Here is a 17,547-nt window from a genome sequence, read left to right as displayed (position 1 = left end):
AATACACATTATATACTATGGCCATCAACCTCCTATGACTAAAACCTTTTGCTTGTTGGCCTCCAGTCAAATAAGCTCAGTGGTCTGATGTTTGGTCCCTTGGGTATAGTAGTCCATCATAAAACCATCACCCTTCCTTTAGCACAATTGGCAGGTACTGCTCACGTAAAACAGAAGAGTAAGTTGCCATGGAGATAAAGCCAACTCTCCACTTTAGAATGGCTGATTCTTCCAAGTCATAACAGATATTACCAGAAAAATAACATGAGGTACTCACAGAGACTGGCAGCACCAAATCTGTGTTCTGTCATTGCGTAGCTAACCATGTTCACATTATCTTTTGGTATAGTAACAAAGACACACATTGCACTAAAAGATAATCCAACATAATCACTGTTTACAAAATAAATCCTTATATCTGTCTAAACAATGTGGAAACTTTAAATCTTAATATGTTTTCTACCTCTAATTAGTGCTTTATTAATGGGGTGACCACTCTCCTTGACCTATTTGCTGAAATTCGTTAGAGCTCCAGGAGACCATACGGATGGCCAGATGGGGTACTGTAATTTAATGCCGTTATTCTAAGGATGAAATAAAGGGTAAACATAATTTGCATTCTTTTCCATCCTTCCTGCATGCCTTTTATTAGTTTCATTTTTAATTCAGACATAAGAAGGGAAAATAATACCTTGCTACCAAGGCCCAAATGCCAACTAATTATTACAAGAGACTCCGGCCCTGACATCACAGGCCAAGCCTCTGAACATACTCCGTCTTACCCAGTGACCCCACCATGGTGATTAATAGGTTGAGTGCTAAGCCCTAATGAGTGTCAGATCTTAGATGTTCTCTAGGCTAATGTAATTAGCACTATGTTGAACACAATATTTCAGTTACTTGGTAGAGAGACTCATTATACTTCATAGTAAACTATATGCCTTTTTGCTTTACATCTTTGAATTTATTTCATAATCATCAGCCTAAAAGGCCTCTATAAGTAGAGATTTTTCAAATATTAGAGAAGAATTTAAATACAATATTTTTAAATCAAATATTGATTTGCTCTTACAACAGTTCAGAGATACTTGTTGAAATGTAAGTTTCTGGACTCTACCAACAGAAATTCGGATAAAAAAGGGTTTGGGATAAGACCCAGAACTATGCATTTTTAATAACAGACCGATGATTCAGAAGCAGAAAATCTGTGGACCATACTTGGGAAAGCACTGCCACTTTAGTAACAGGACCAAGGTCTGTGTCTTCGATTAATTGAGCCTGTCAGACTTTTTGTTTTAAATAGTTACTATGTTTCTGGAAAAAATTATCTGCACCCACATAAGGGGAATTGATTTCATAATGAGATTACAGTTTTAAATGTACCAATATTTCTTGTTAGAAAAATTAAAAACTAATTATCAAGGTAAGACATGGATGTTATTTCCAACAAACCATGTAAGTGTATGAGTTCTCCATGCAACAGTGGACATGGCAGGTAGTAACAGTTCTATCCAGCAGGCAATGGACCTGGAATTACTTTTCTACTTTTTTTTTTTTTTTTTGCGGTACGCAGGCCTTTAACTGTTGTGGCCCCTCCCATTGCGGAACACAGGCTCCGGACGCGCAGGCTCAGCGGCCATGGCTCACGGGCCCAGCCGCTCTGTGGTATGTGGGACCTTCCCAGACCGGGGCACGAACCCGTGTCCCCTGCATCGGCAGGCTGACTCTCAACCACTGCGCCACCAGGGAAGCCCTACTTTTCTACTTTTAAGGGAAAGACCAAAGGGTACGTGAATTTCTGATGACTCTTCTCCATAGCAGAGATGATGTACAAAATGCCTCAGGTCTAATGAGTAAGGACTCTAAGCACTTTTTCCAACTACTTACTCAGAACTCACCTAGATATTATCAACTTCAATCACTACGTACTAAGTATTGTCATGTGTCTAGCATTGCTTTCTTAAAACAACTAGATACAAAATCCCCGTGGATCTTTAATTTACACCTATTTTATTCATCTATTACCCTAAACATTTTAAGGCAGTTTTTTCTAAATTGCTATTTTACCAAACTAAAGTTTTCTTGATGAACTTCAAAAAACTTCTCTTTTGTGTTTTTTAACATTTATATTGTATGTATTAAAAATGGGAAAATCAGAGCACAAATAAAATAAAAACAGTTATTTAATGATAAATATATATTTACTTACTTACAATTTGGCATTGAGATTTATTGGTTTGAGAAAAGTAATTACGTTGTTCTTCATTCTAAGCCTCCTTTTAGAGCCAGCTTGGGACTGGAAGAACGTCATATGACCAGCGTACAGTATCTACTGTTTCTACAGTCATCAGAGATAACACAGGTACAACCTTTAAAGCAACTGTCTAGTGGAGAATCTCAGAAAGTGTTTTAAAAGCAAAGGTTTTCCCTGACATTTCCAAATAGCACTTTAAAGTTACCTTTTGGTCCTGGAACAGAAATGCATCAATTTAACCTAACCAAAAAGGTAATGGAGACATACAGTGGATTAACGTAAAATCACTGACATACAGAAAGTAGAAAATACCCACTAACACACACACACACACACACACACACACACACACACACACGCAGGATTATTTGGGGATCAAATTTTTACCTTGGCAGTACAATAAAAAGATAATACCCTAAAGAATAATTATTATGTCACTAAACAAACGACCTTGGTGGGGCAGTACCTAAATCAGGTTTGTGGAAGGCCTTGCACAGACCTGGCTCTGCCACTTACTTTATGGAGGTAAGAGAAAGGCCGAAGAGCAGAGTGATTACACGTGTGGGGTCTCAATTTCTATCTGCCACTAATGAGCTGCTTGACCTGGGAAAAGTACTTTATCTTTCTATCTCCTTGGCTATATAATGGAAAGAAGTAATTCTTATTTCACAGAATGTTAAAAGAATCAGGTCATATGACACATAGCAAGCATTTAGAGAGGCCTTAACTGAAAGTAAATATGAACCTGCGTTGGATATTGCTCCTAACGGTATATCCCCATCACTATGAACCATATTATCCTCACCTGTAAAGTAAGACATTGAAAGATGATTTGTATAATTTCTTTAAGTGCTTATATTCCGAGTGTATATCTGTATCTTAAAGTCAAATATCCAGCTGAAAATGAAAACCCTAAAAATCTAAAATGAAAACCCTAAAATCTAAATATTTTAAGTAGTGACTAAAAGAAAACTGTAGACAGTCTGGTCTGCTGTAAGGATTGATTTCAAGCAGATAGGTGACATAGCAATGAACTAATAATTCCAATAATTTTTAACAGAAGTGATACGGTACTTGTTTATTCATTATTCCTTATGCATCATACCCTCATTTGAACATGGAATGTAACAAGATAATCGTCAGGCAACCATTTAAATTAAAAAATGTCATATTTAGTAAGTACTACAGAGATAAGGAATTATTTTATTCACACGAACTTGAATGGATCCAGAATGTACATGATAACACTCTATTTTGCAACTTAAAGTGAATTACTTTCTAGGCTTATAGATTGTCAGCAACTTGAGTTTCATTCAGAAAAAAGCAACTGTAGCAATATTAGGAAATGATACTACCATTATAGTATAGACTCTATTCCAAATTAAATGGAAAGGTACCACCCTTGAAAATTCCATAATTTAATAAATCTTAGTTTGTGCAAAGACATCCTCATTCAAATAAATACTCTAGTAAGACTCAGAATAAAGTGAATAGTTTAAGATGTTGAATTACTAAAATCACTAAAACTTCAGTCCTAATTATACTTCTGGTTGGTTTTAAGTGAGGATAATATGAAAACAGGGCTTTAATGTACCAAGGCACTACATGTAAAATACTGTGGCATGGAGCAATTGCTTTCTTAAACCAGAATTGTATTTAGTCCAAAGAACCTTACCTCCTGCGTACATAACAGCTAGCATAGTGGATGATATCCATGCTATTTCACTGTAGGTAGTGTTGAATATTAGCTGAATTTCTTTGAAGAAAACTGTGACAGCTTTGGGAAATGCATATGAAAATCCAATGGAGATAAAAGCTGCTCCAACCACTACCCAGCCCCATCCTCCATCAGGAGGTGGATGCGGTGGTGGGGAGCCTGCTGGGGGTGGCATTTCCACTCCTCTATTTGGAATTCAAGTAACCTGCATTAAAAAAATGAAATAACAGTTTAAGCCATATTTCCATTTTCATAAATCACTATTGGTAGTTATCAAAATAATATTATTATTATATTTTTATTCTATTAACTACAACTATGTAATTTTTTCATAAATATTTTTAATACTCTGGTACTCAGAAAGTTATCAGAAAATTAACCAAAAAATTGGAGTGAGGTATGTAACTTTCTTATGGGTTAAAAATTGAAAGCATTTTGTTTATGGAAACAACAATTACTCAAAGAGACGTTAAGAATTCAGATTATACTAAAGTACCAACCAAAAAACAAAAGCTATCTCAGTCTGATTTCTAAGATAAATGAAGCTGTCATCACTTAGAATAATTTCTTAATCCGAAACATTTAAGATTTTCTATACAAAGGTTAAGAAGACCTTACATTACATCTGATGAATTTCACAGAATTAAATAGTAAGCATATTTTAGAATTTTTCCACTTTAAAAAAAATTATTTATGTATTTATTTTTGGCTGCGTAGGGTCTTTGTTGCTGCGCGCGGGCTTTCTCTAGTTGTGGTGGGTGGGGGCTACTCTTCGTTGCGGTGCGCAGGCTTCTCATTGCGGTGGCTTCTCCTGTTGTGGAGCGTGGGCTCTAGGGGCGCGGACTTCAGTAGTTGTGGCACGTGGGCTCAGTAGTTGTCGCTCGTGGGCTCTAGAGCTCAGGCTCAGTAGTTGTGGCACACGGGCTTAGGTGCTCCGCAGCATGTGGGATCTTCCCGGACCAGGGCTCAAACCCGTGTCCCCTGTATTGGCAGGAGGATTCTTAACCACTGAGCCACGAGGGAAGTCCTCCACTTTTAATAATTGACAATACTTAAAGACATTTTAGCATAGATCTATTTTCTAAAATTATAGGATTAGAAATTGTGTGATTCTAATGAATTAATTTTAATGCACTTCCAAAACTGGTGATACCTATCATTTTATGAATGATACATTTTACGAATTCTTCATAGCAATGATACGCTCCCAATCAAATGGACGGTATGTTATTTTTATTCAAAGAAAAGGACTTTCTTTTTGGATATGCCTAGGAACACTTAACTGCTAGCTTTATGGTACAGAGCACCCACTCTCTTGTGGAAGAAATGATCACAAATAGCTTAATACAACTGAAATTAAATTAAAAAAATCTTGGTTCCCTAACATCAATGTTCCTTTGTAGAGCGATGCTGCTTGCTTGATCTTTAGCTGTAATCGCCAATATTTCTCAGCATCTTCCTTTTACTACTCTCATTCCATTTGTGAATATTTTTCAATTGGAATGTAGAGGAAAAAGGAAACGCTTGTCTGTTTGGTAAGACAATATAGAAAATAAGCAAATAAAAGCTAAATTTGCCACTAATTCAGGAAACCTACCAAAAAACTAAACAGGTATCTATGAACAGACAGAGAGGTTTAATTTTTGTTTGATGTCAAACTGTATCTAAGATATTTTTGGTGATCTTCTATACGCACCTTCCATATTTTGAGTGAAAACATTCTTTAAAGTTTTCTAATTTGTCCATAGTTCTACCCAAGGACTTTGCCTTCAGAAACTCATATAGGCAAAATGATAAAAATGAAACTTAAAATAGGTAGAGCACCGTTTCCCTAGAATAAATACTATGATGATGAGTATTAGAATGGAAGTAACAATGCAGACAACTATTACCTTCACTCTTTTTCTGAATGTTAATTTTGGCAAATATACCTAAGCCTTTTTAACATAATATTTTACAGTATTTCATAGATGGAGGGAAATGGATATAATCTGCAATTAACAGATAACAGGGCTGAAGATTAATATGCTTATTTTACATTATGTGAGTCAGACATATCTGCAAGGAAGTTCTGACACATTCAGCTTTAATCACATTTTTTTTCTTGAGTTTTTTCAGCTCTACTGAGGTATAATTGACAAATAAAAGTGTAATATATTTAATGTGTAACATGATTTGACATACATATACATTATGAAAGGATTCCCACAATCAAATTAATCAATACATCTATCACCCCATATATTTACTTTTTTTGGTATGAACACTTTATATTCTACTTTCTTAGCAAATCTCAATTATACAGCACAATATTATCAACTATAGATACCATATTACACATTAGATCCTGAGAACTTACTCATCTTATAACTGAAAGTTTGTACACTTTTACCATCCTCTCTCCATCTCTACAGTGTTATTATGTAGAATTTGTCTTTCTCTGTCTAGCTTATTTCACTTAGCATAATGCTCTCCAGTTTCATCCATGTTGTCCCAAATGGCAGGATTTCATCATTTTTTAAAGCTGAATAATATTTCGCTGTGTGTGTGTGTGTGTGTGTGTGTGTGTGTGTATACATTTCTTTATCCATTCATCTGTCAATGGACACTTAGTTTGTTTCCATATCTTGGCTACCATGAGTAATGCTTCAGTGAACATGGGAATACAGATATCTCTTCGAGATAATGATTCCCTTTCCTTTGTATATGTACCCAGAAGTAGAACTGCTCAATCATATGGTAGTTCTATTTTTAATTTTTTGAAGAACCTCCAAACTTTTTTCCATAGAGGCTGAAACAGTTTACACTCCCACCAACAGCATAAAAGCTTCTGTTTTCTCTACATTCTTGCCAGTATTTGCTATTGCTTGTCTTTTTGATAATAGCCATTCTAACAGGTATGAGGTAATATCTCATTTTGGTTTTGACTTTCACTTCCCTAATGATTAGTGACGTTAAGCACCTTTTTATGTACCTGTTGGCCTTTTATATATCTCGTTTAGAAAAATATCTATTCAGGTCCTTTGCCCATTTTAAAATTGGGTTATTTGTGTTTTTTGCTATTGAGTTGTATGAGTTCCTTGTATATTTTAGCTATTAACCTCTTACTGGATATGTGGTTTACATGTATTTTTTCCCATTTCACAGGCTGCCTTTTCATTTTGTGGACAATTTGCCGTGCAGAAAGCTTTTAGTTTAGCTTTCATTTAGTAGTCTCACTTGTTTATTTTTGCATTTGTTGCCTTTGCTTTTTGATGTTAAATCCAAAAAAATCATCACCAAGGCCAATGTCAAGGAGCTTACCCCCTATATTTTCTTCTAGGAATTTTATGGTTTCAGGTCGTGTTCAAGTCTTTAATCCATTTTGAGTTGATTATTGGGTATAGTGTAAGATGGGGGTTCAGTTTCATTCTTTTGCATGTGGATATCCAATTTTTCCAGCACCATTTATTTAAGATGCTGTCTTTTCCCCATTGTATATTCTTGGCACCTTTGTCAAAAATTAATTGACAAAATACATGGATTTATTTCTTGGCTCTCTATCCTGTTTCACTGATCTATGTGTCTGTTTTTATTAGTTTGGTATTAGAGTTAGAAATCAAGGAGTGTGATACCTCCAGCTGTTCTTTCTCAAGATTGGTTGGCTATTCGGGGCCTTTTGTGGCTCCATATGAACTTTAGGATTGATTGTTCTATTTCTGCAAAAAATGTCATTGGAATTTTGATAAGGATTGCATTGAATCTGTAGATTGCTTTGGGTAGTATGAACATTTTAACAATATTAATTCCTCCAATTAATGAGCACGGAATATCCTTCCATTTATTTCTGTCTTCAATTTCTTTCATCAGTGTTATAATTTTCAGTGTATAGATCTTTCACCTATTTGGTTAAATGTATTCTTAAGTATTTTATTCTTTCTGATGCTATTGTAAATGAAATTGTTATCTTAATTTCTCTCTCCAATAATTCATTGTTAGTGCTTAGAAACACAACTGATTTTTATATATTGATTTTGTATCCTGCAACTTTACTGAATTTGTCGATTAGTTCTAACAGTTTTTTGGTGGAGTCTTTAGGGTTTTCTATAATATAAGGTCAAGTCATCTGCAAACAGACAATTTTACTTCTTCCATTTAAATTTGGATGTTGATTTCTTTTTCTTGCCTAATTGCTCTGACTAGGATTTCGAGTACTTAATCACCATTTGTTTGTCCCGATCTCATTAACTGATACTTATAGTTCTGGATTTTCCTTCCAGTTTAATGCTGAACCAAGGAATGGAATAATCCTCGCGTAGGTTTTTGGCATATCTGTTGGCTTTTTCTATTGCCTTCTTTTATTTCTCCTTTTGGATAATTGTGGTAAAGGTTCTATTCTATTTTTGAATTAGATCAACAATTACATTTTATTTTGTTTTATTCACTTTATAACATTGATATAGTTATAAAGCAAGAATCAGCAAACATTTCCTGTAATGGGTGAGATAATAAATATTTTAGGCTCTGCAGGCTGTATGGTCTCTCTCATAACTACTCATCTTAATAGTTTTAGTGCAAAACCAGCCACAGAAAATACTATAAAAATATGGGTGTGGATGTTCTAATAAACTTTTATTTACAAATTAGACCAAGGTTTATTGTTTGCTGATCCCTGTAATAGAATACCACTAGAAAACCAAGAAAAGAAAGAAATTGTACATAATCACACTAACCTTACACAATATTATTAGTAATTTTGCATATCTCTTTACATTATTTTTCTATATTCCTATATTTCTGATGAATTTAAATAAGATTGTAATCATATAGATCATACAGATCTAATTGTATATACTGCTTTTTCATTATTATTTTTTATTATTTGTCTTTAAGTTCTTTTTCTTGTTTTGATTAGATAAGTGGCGCATTCCAATTTTTACAAAATATGGAAAATGCAAAAGTATAAACCAGAATAAAATACTATCAAATAAAGTCTTCAATTGGCACCATGATTTACAGAGAAAGTATCTTCTCCCTCCCGTTTTTTCTTTTTATATCCATTTACATCTGTTTTTATACCCATACATTTAGAAGTGCTGTTTGGAAAGCCACCTCCAATTATTGTTTCAGAAGTTGGGGTAGAAGTGACAAAGGCATCTACCTTTTTATTAGGGACTGTGAATAGAAATGTTTTATAATTTAAAAAGTTTTAAATGGTAGAGGCAAGGCAAATCCATTTTATTTTTCCAAGAAGATACAATAAAAGCATGATAACAAGTTACTTCTCTCTGACTACATACATACAGACGATATGGCTCTAGATATAGTGACATTAATTAGATGGAATAGTTTCAAAAGTTCAAATTGCTTGTCTCTTACCTTACTGATTTAAATGTATTATAATCGAATTAACCTATAACCTAATCTATAGGTATACAAAAATGAATAAAGGGATCTCTGACTCAAATATTGAGTACTCTTGCTAAGTGCTTATTAAATATTTATTTGCTCAGTTAAATTTCTACAAAAGCCCTATAAGATGCTGTACCTATCTTTCAAATAAGACTAAAATAAAGCTCAGGAAATATTAGAAACTAGACCCAAGTAAAACAATAATGTCAGGGACTGGATTTCACTAATCACTGCTGACTCTTAAAATTACATAAATAGAATTAGAAATAATACTCTTGGTTAATGTATTTAGAAGAGGAAACAAGCAAAAAAAAAAAAACTAGGTATTTTTTATTATGTCTTCTCTGCATGTCTAAAATATTCTTATGGGTCAAAAGAGTCAAAGACGATTTTCAAGACTGTAATAAAATAACTTGAAAAATTCTCTCCATGGATACATTTGTATGTTAGAAACCTACCCAAAATGTCAGGAAAACTATAGCATTAAGGTCAAATGAGAAGCTTTCACCACAGACAAATAATGCACATAGTGTACATCCTATTCAAAAATGGACACATCACAGCAGGGACCTTCTGTAAGCTCATTCATATTCTACAGATGCCAACTGTTCAGATCGATCCAAAACACCGTACCTTGTCAAAGAATGATTTTGAAAAGATTTGAATGTCTTCAGAATGTTTATGGTCTGCTTTTGTAATCATTTTTGCCTTATTGGAAACAATAAAAATTTATCTATCTATCTATCTATCATCTATCTATGTAATTTGGTTTCTCTTTGGTCATCAGTTAATCCAACATGATGGATTTACAGCATATGAGCACTGGAAATAGCATCTTTTTTTTTTTTTTTTTTTGCGGTACGCGGGCCTCTCACTGTTGTGGCCTCTCCCGTTGCGGAGCACAGGCTCTGGACGCGCAGGCTCAGCGGCCATGGCTCACAGGCCCCGCCGCTCCACGGCATGTGGGATCTTCCCGGAACGGGGCACGAAACCGTGTCCCCTGCATCGGCAGGCGGACTCTCAACCACTGCGCCACCAGGGAAGCCCAGAAATAGCATCTTTTAAAAAGTATAATACTTAAGGAAGACAGAGGAGGAAAGAGACAGATTGTAAGTATTGGCTAAACCAGCTGAAAATAGCACTCGGTCTTTGAAAGTTGTCTAAATAATCTGAATTTATATATTATTGAATTTTGTTACTATATTTTTAAAGTAGACAAATTTCTTATTGCATGGAAATCAAATAAATCTAGAATAATACTAAAGAAATACCAAATGGCACTTGTAAGGGGTAAACTACTTTTTGTTGTATTATCAGAGTATAAAAACTATCATGAGGTTTAAAGTCCTCATTCTGTGATTTTCCTGCTTGCATAAAGGAATCTAAAACATCTTTCATTATTAATTTATGATTTTAAACTATTGTACCTTTTATCACCTCTATATTCTGGAGTAAACACTTAGAAATACAACTGGATGATTTATTTTTCAGCCATTTCACAAATCATAAACAACATTTCTAAATAATCTTAAATCCATTATTTTAAAATCATTATATCAATATAAATATTGAAGTTTACTAATATTCAAATCATGTTATTAATATTGAAATTTACTAATGATCTAGGTTAATGTTGGGATTTCCATTTTATAGACAGAAATCTATGTTCATAGAAAAGTGAAGTAGCCTTTAAAAAAGCATTATATGATGGAGTTATTTTTTCCTCAATACTTTGTTTTCTGTATTATTTTTTCATAGTTCACCAGTTTATCTCAGTATATGATCTTTTATACTCTTTCTCCAGCATATTTACTTGATTTTAATTATAATTGCATCCTCCTGGTTGCAAGTCACCACTCAGATACCTCTTCACTTCCTTATCTCCAGCTGTCTTGTTTCTTCCATTTAAATTGACATCTTACAATCTCTTAGCTGAATCATTGCAGAGTAGACCAAAATCAATTAACCCTTGAAAAATGCCACTTCCAAGATTATCACCTGTTCATTATTAACAACTCTTGAGTTAACCAATAGTTCAGACCCAATTCATATACACTCATTGGCCTCACGTTATTTTCCTGTGCACAATTCTGTAATATTTTATACAACTTATGTCTGTCGTGTCTTGTTCCTTTTATTTGTGGGCATAATCAAGAAAAACAGAGTGAAAAGTATAATTTTACCTGTTGACAGATGCTCTCTTGAACAGATTTCTTTGGATTATGTGTGATATTGTTAAACCTTGTCACTATTGCTTGAAATGTGATATTTGAAGGCAATACAAACGAAGAGAGGTAGAGCAGACTCTGGATTATCTAAAGAAATAGAAAAACAGGCGTTACATATATAATTGAGGTCCAGAAGCCTCATTAGGGTCACTACCTTTAATTCATCCAATAAATTTTGACCCTGTTTTAATAATTAACAAAATTGAATATATATATATGTGCATATATATTTGTCAATCTATTGATTGAATTATTAGGTATGAACAAAATGATGAAATGTGTGCAGGAGAAAAAAAATTAGAAGTATGAAATGAAGATTAGGGTTTTTTTAAATAAATAACGGTAAATTACATATCTACCATTGTGAGAAGGAAATTTACTGGCATTCATTAGCTGTCACTCAAATAATTCCCTATACTCATTTAAATAATTTGCTCTAAAATTCAACTCATAAAATATCTATTGACAATGAAAATAAATATAAAATTTAAAAGAGAGTTATTAGAAACACTATCAATAATACACATGCCTTACAATGAGACACACTGAGTCATGAAAATGAAACAAAAAGTATTTTAGAAATCTTATGATTTAGAAACCAAATGTCTTAATCAGATCTGGGTGATAGATGAATATGCTAATAAATCTCCCTAATACATCAAATGCCTTTATTTCAACTTAAATCTGGTACTGAGTATACAGATGCTAGTACTTAGGGTTTATTTTGCTTGGGTCAAGCATTCCTTTGCCGAGATCAAAGCTAAGGAAAAGTTAACTCTGTCAGTTAAATACCCAGTTGCCTGCCTTGCATCCAGGGCCACTTATCCTAAAGTGTTGAAGTCGATGCAACCACCAGGCCAAATGACGTTTGTATGAGAGGATGAGAAAAGCCTGTGATCTAGTTGCCTAGTCAGTGAGAAACTGAGGGTGGGGATTAGAATGAAGATTAGTAGTGGAATTAGAAAGTCATGGATAAAATCTGAGAAATAGATAAGGCTGGAATTAAAGTTTTAACTTATGCTAGGAATGGAGAGTTCACACTCAGTAGGTCTCCTACATCTGGGATAACAGCAGGGAGAAGAGGCTTACATCTGCTCTGGACCTACCAAGAGGCTTGGGAGCCTTTGTGAGTTTTTTAAGCCGAGGAATTTAAGGGTGGTAGCTCCACCCTACCACAAGCGACCGGCCCATCCAAATGCAGAAAACCCTTCTTATATTTGGAGGAAATACATTTTCTGTCAGTTCCCTCTGGCAGAGAGAGTTGCCTGGAGTTTAGGGCAAAGCCTCAGAGGAAAGCCTCAGGCATTCCTGACAACTGGGCTCCGACCCTCCATCTATGCTTAATTATCATCATGGTTCACGGAGGTCAGCATAGGGGCCAGAACAAGCGAACATGACAAGGCCACATTTTAAATGCTCACCAACATTTCTACACAATCGTCACAGAGCTTTATTAACCTGACTGGTCTAGTTTCCTCCAGAAAGACCAACCCGTATCCAGAGGTTTTTTCAACAAATTGGCCAACAATCCAGGAATCCTCTGTGATAGTTATAACTATATTAATCTATTTTACATCTCTTTCTCAATACCTATTAAACTATCATATTTTTATACACATTTAGGCAAATAAACTCGTACAGTGCATAGATTGGTCCTTAGTTTTAAAAATGAAAGTCAGTGTTTTAAAATTTGTGTGTCTGATGAAAAAACCAAGAGAAGAAACAACAATCCTTAATATAGGAAAGCTTTCCTTTAATTCAGGAAAGAAACAATTTTGGAGACTGAATCCAAGTAGGCATAAAGCTTAAAGCTTATTCTCCCCTACAGAAGCAGTGTTAATTACTATAGCTAGAAGCTGGGCTGTGGTATCAGCTATCAATAATTTGGTTTGTTAGCAATTCACATATATGCCACATGTTTTATGATAGGTTTTACTTATAACAGGGAACTTAAAAAATGCTTTAGAGCTTTCAGTTTTTTAAAAAGATTCCATTAGTTATCATAATCCCACGAACTAAGAGGAAGTGGTATTTTTAATCACATTTATAGATAAGAGCAGAAGGAATCGGAGGTACGAAGAGATTTTTCCAAAGTGTAATATTCAATAAGTGATCACACTGATACCATGACTAGTATCTTTCTGTTAGGCCCATTGTTACTGATTCCACCTTAACACACCAACTTGGAGGCTGCTCTTCCTGCTTATAAATATACTCCTTCTGTTTTATTTTTATGGTGAATTTCCAAATTTCTATTCTTGCACATATGCTTGTCTGTCTTGTCCATCAGAATTCAAATACCTGTTCTTTGGAATACTAAACGCCAACTATCCTTCAAAGTCTTTAGAAAATGCATCATTATTCCAGCTTATTTACATGTCCTTTCTATAATGTTTTTGAGTATACAGACTATATCATTGTCGTTAACAAAAAGGTGGCTTGATGACTACCGAAAACATCTGTCTGCTTCAAGTGTTTTTCAAAAACTTTATGTGGTAGGATGTGCTGAAGCCCAAGAATTGTGCCTTCCCTTCTAGAAATCAATATGGCTTGATTAATCTATGGAGAAGAAGGTGTAGGACAAAGGAGTAAAGGAACTATTGAAGTGATGGTCAATGCTTAGATCCTAGTGCTATATTCAAGGCCCTTTTCTCATTCAGTTGTACAGAATATCAGAATGTGCCTTTATATACTTGGTGAATAATAATTCTTCAACTTCCTAAATCTAACCAGGCTGTATCAATTTTATGAACCCTTATCAACAGTCTACGCAATCCAGGAGTTTATGCTTCAAAATAGCCCAGAAATAATGTACTTAGCAAACTAAGTCCCAAATTAAATCAATAGATGTTTGGAGACTACCGCCTTCACTATAAATTCTTTTAGGTAGCCTATAGATAAAGCATGAGCTGTGTTTCACATCCTACCTATAAAGTGAACTATGTTTCCACCTATAGGAATTAGTACGTTCCTTAGAGAATAATGAACTGGTCTTTTTGCTCTCCATTCCCTCTTTCTTATACAAAGGATACAGTAACATCAAATTAATGTACAATGTTAAAGTTTAGGTGACAGCTCACTCAGTTTTATAATGGGAATTAAACAGAACCAAATCTTTTCTTTTCTAACATGTAATTGAATTCAAATTGGAATCTAATCCTGGGAGGTTATTTTATTCTTCAAAGTGGGCCACCTTTTACATCCTACCGACTGATTTACTTTGACAGCTAGACAGCAGAGATATCAATAGTGCATAGCCCCCAAAATGTTAGTAACACAAAACCTATTTTTAGGTGTAAACTCGTGCTGTAGTTAAAGGACTCTGAGAATGCTAATTGATAACAAGGGTCAAACTAACTGAAGATGTTTTTGTAATGGGAGAATTAGAAAAAATAATATGAACCAGCACCTAATTATTTATGAAGAATTGGATGAATATCCCATATCAGACAATTCCTCTGATTTATAATACTATACTTTTAGAATTGTGTAAAAGCAGTTGTAGTGAGCTGAATAGTGGCCCTCAAAAAGATATGTCCATGTCCTAATTTCCAGGACATGTAATATACCTTATGTGATCCTATAGACTGAATGCTTATATTCCACCCCACCCCCCACAAAATTCATACATTGATACCTAATGATAGCTGGAGGTGGGGCCTTTGGGAGGCAATTAGGTCATCAGAGTGAAGCCCTCATGAATGGGATTAGTGCCTTTGTAAGTGAGACCCCAGAGAGCTCCCTTGCCCCTTCCACCAACTGAGGATACATTGAAAGACGGATGTCTAAGAATAAGGAAGAGGACCCAAGCAGACACTGAATCTGCTGGCACCTTGATCTTGGACTTCCCAGCCCCCATAACTGTGAGAACTACATTTCTGTTATTTATAAGTCACCTAATCTATAGTATTCTGTTATAGCGGCCCTAACAGACTAAGATAAAAGTTGGTACTGGGAATGGGGTGCTGTTACAGCAAATACCTAAGAATGTGGAAATGGCTTTGGAACTGGGTAACGGGTAGAAGCTGGAGAAGTTTTGAGGTGCATGCTAGAAAAAGGCTACGGCCATAAGTGGACCGATCATTAAGGGCAATTCTGGTGAGAGCAAAGAAAGAAAAGAGGAGCACTATAGAGAAAACCTCAGCTTTCCTAAGTAATCCTGAACAGAATGTTGGTAGAACTATAGAGGGTAAAGGTCATTCTGATGAGGCCTCAGACGTAAATGAGGAATATGTTACAGGATAATGGGAGAAAGGAGATCTTCATTATACAGTGGCAAAAATCTTGGCTGAATTGTGTTCATCTTCGAGTTCTAGTGTTGAACTGTGAGTAATGAAATTGGATATTTAGCTGAAGCTATTTCTAAGCAAAGTGTTGAAGGAGTGTCCTTGGTTCCTCCTGACGCCTTACAGTAAAATGAGAGAAGAGAGAAATGACAAAAGGACAGAATTGTTAATCAGAGCTTAAAGATTTGAACAACTCTCAGCCCATCCATATTGAACAGAATGAGCATATATGATTGGAAGAAACTCAGTGTATGGACAAAACACCATTTCATATTATTAGTCGGCCATCTCAGCAGAAGCAGGAGCTATTGCGGAAAACAATGGAAGAATAACCCCAAAGATAATTCAGAAATCATCAGGGCTGCCCCTCCCATCACAGGCCCAGAGTAAAAGGGCCCCAAGGGCACAGTGAATTCAAAGGAGGGGCTGCCTGAACCTATGGGACATTAGGGTGTGCTGCCAGGTGCTGCCTCACAACATGGGCTCTGCTCTCTGCACTCCAGCTCTGTGCTCCTTGGCTGCCTCAGGTGCAGATCCAATGGGCTGCGGTTTGGTGTCATGGTGGCCACCCCTATGGAGGACACAGGTGGCGAACGTTGGCAGTGTCCACATTCTCCTATCATCTCTGCCAGTGTACAGAGTGCAAGAGCCGTGGGGGCATAGCTGCATCTACCTAGATTCCAAAAGATGCCTGGCAGAGCTCTCACTCAGGGAGAGCTATGGGTGCAAGAGCCCATCCTACAGGGGCAGAGCCCAGGCAGAGAACTGCAGGGGTGGGGCTACTACAGAAAGCCCCAACTAGGGTGATGCCCACCGTACCCTGGGGATGGAGCTGTTCTTAAGATCATTGGAATGTGATTTTAAACCCAGGAAAGTCATAGCCAGGGAACTCAGACCCGTGAGTGCTGTGTGGGTGAGACTGCAGCCCCAGTGGGTCCATAGGTAGAGCATCCAGTCAAAGATCATTCTTGGTCCTTAAGGTTTAATGTTGGAATTTGAACTTACTTGGGACCTGTTACCCCTTTCTACCTTCCCATTTCTCCCTTTTGGAATGGGAATGTCTCTTCTAAGCCTGTCTCACCATTATATTTGGAAGATTTCACAGGTTCACAGATGGAGAGGAATTTGCCTCAGAATGAACCATACATTAAGTCTCACCCATATCTGATTTAGATGATACAAATGAGACTTTGGACTTCAGAGTTTGAGTTGAATCTGGAATGAGTTAAGATCTTTGGGACTATTGGGATGGAATGAATATATTTTGTGTGTGCAAAGGACATGAATTTTAGAAGACCAGATATGGAATGCTACAGACTGAAAATGTTTGTGTCCCCTCCCCCTGCCCCCGCCAAATTCATAAATTGATACATAATCCCCAGTGTGATAATATTTGGAGGTGGGGCCTTTGGAAGGCAAAGGTGGGGCCTTTGGAAGGCAATTAGGTCATGAGGGTGAAGCCCTCATGAATGGGATTATTGCCCTTATGAAAGAGGCCCAAGAAATCTCCCTTCTGCCATGTGAGGACATGAGAAGATGGCCACCTATGAACAAGGAAACCGGTTCTCACCAGACACTGAATTTGCTAGCACCTTAATCTTGGACTTTCAAGCCTCCAGAAAGCCAGTCTATGGTGTTTTGGTATAGAAGCCCAGAGGGCAAAAGATGTGA

General features: G+C 35.9%; 1 protein-coding gene across 7 annotated transcripts in view; it reads right to left on the bottom strand.

The window, feature by feature from the left end:
• Positions 1-17,547, bottom strand: part of SLC16A7 (solute carrier family 16 member 7) — a 170,317-nt gene that overhangs the window by 62,214 nt on the left and 90,556 nt on the right. For all 7 annotated transcript variants that reach the window (XM_082849380.1, XM_082849377.1, XM_082849379.1 and 4 more), the window contains 2 exons: positions 11,546-11,677; positions 3,930-4,176 (listed from right to left, as the gene is read on the bottom strand). In XM_082849380.1, coding sequence (XP_082705506.1) covers positions 3,930-4,146 — 217 coding nt within the window. In that variant the 5' untranslated portion in view covers positions 4,147-4,176; positions 11,546-11,677. The remainder of the gene's footprint in view (positions 1-3,929; positions 4,177-11,545; positions 11,678-17,547) is intronic.

Source organism: Leucopleurus acutus (assembly GCF_964270905.1).
Source record: "Leucopleurus acutus genome assembly, chromosome: 11".
In the NCBI taxonomy this organism is placed as follows: Eukaryota; Metazoa; Chordata; class Mammalia; order Artiodactyla; family Delphinidae; genus Leucopleurus; species Leucopleurus acutus.
The sequence above is the reverse complement of the archived record's forward strand: the minus strand, read 5'-3'. Positions and strand labels throughout refer to the sequence as shown.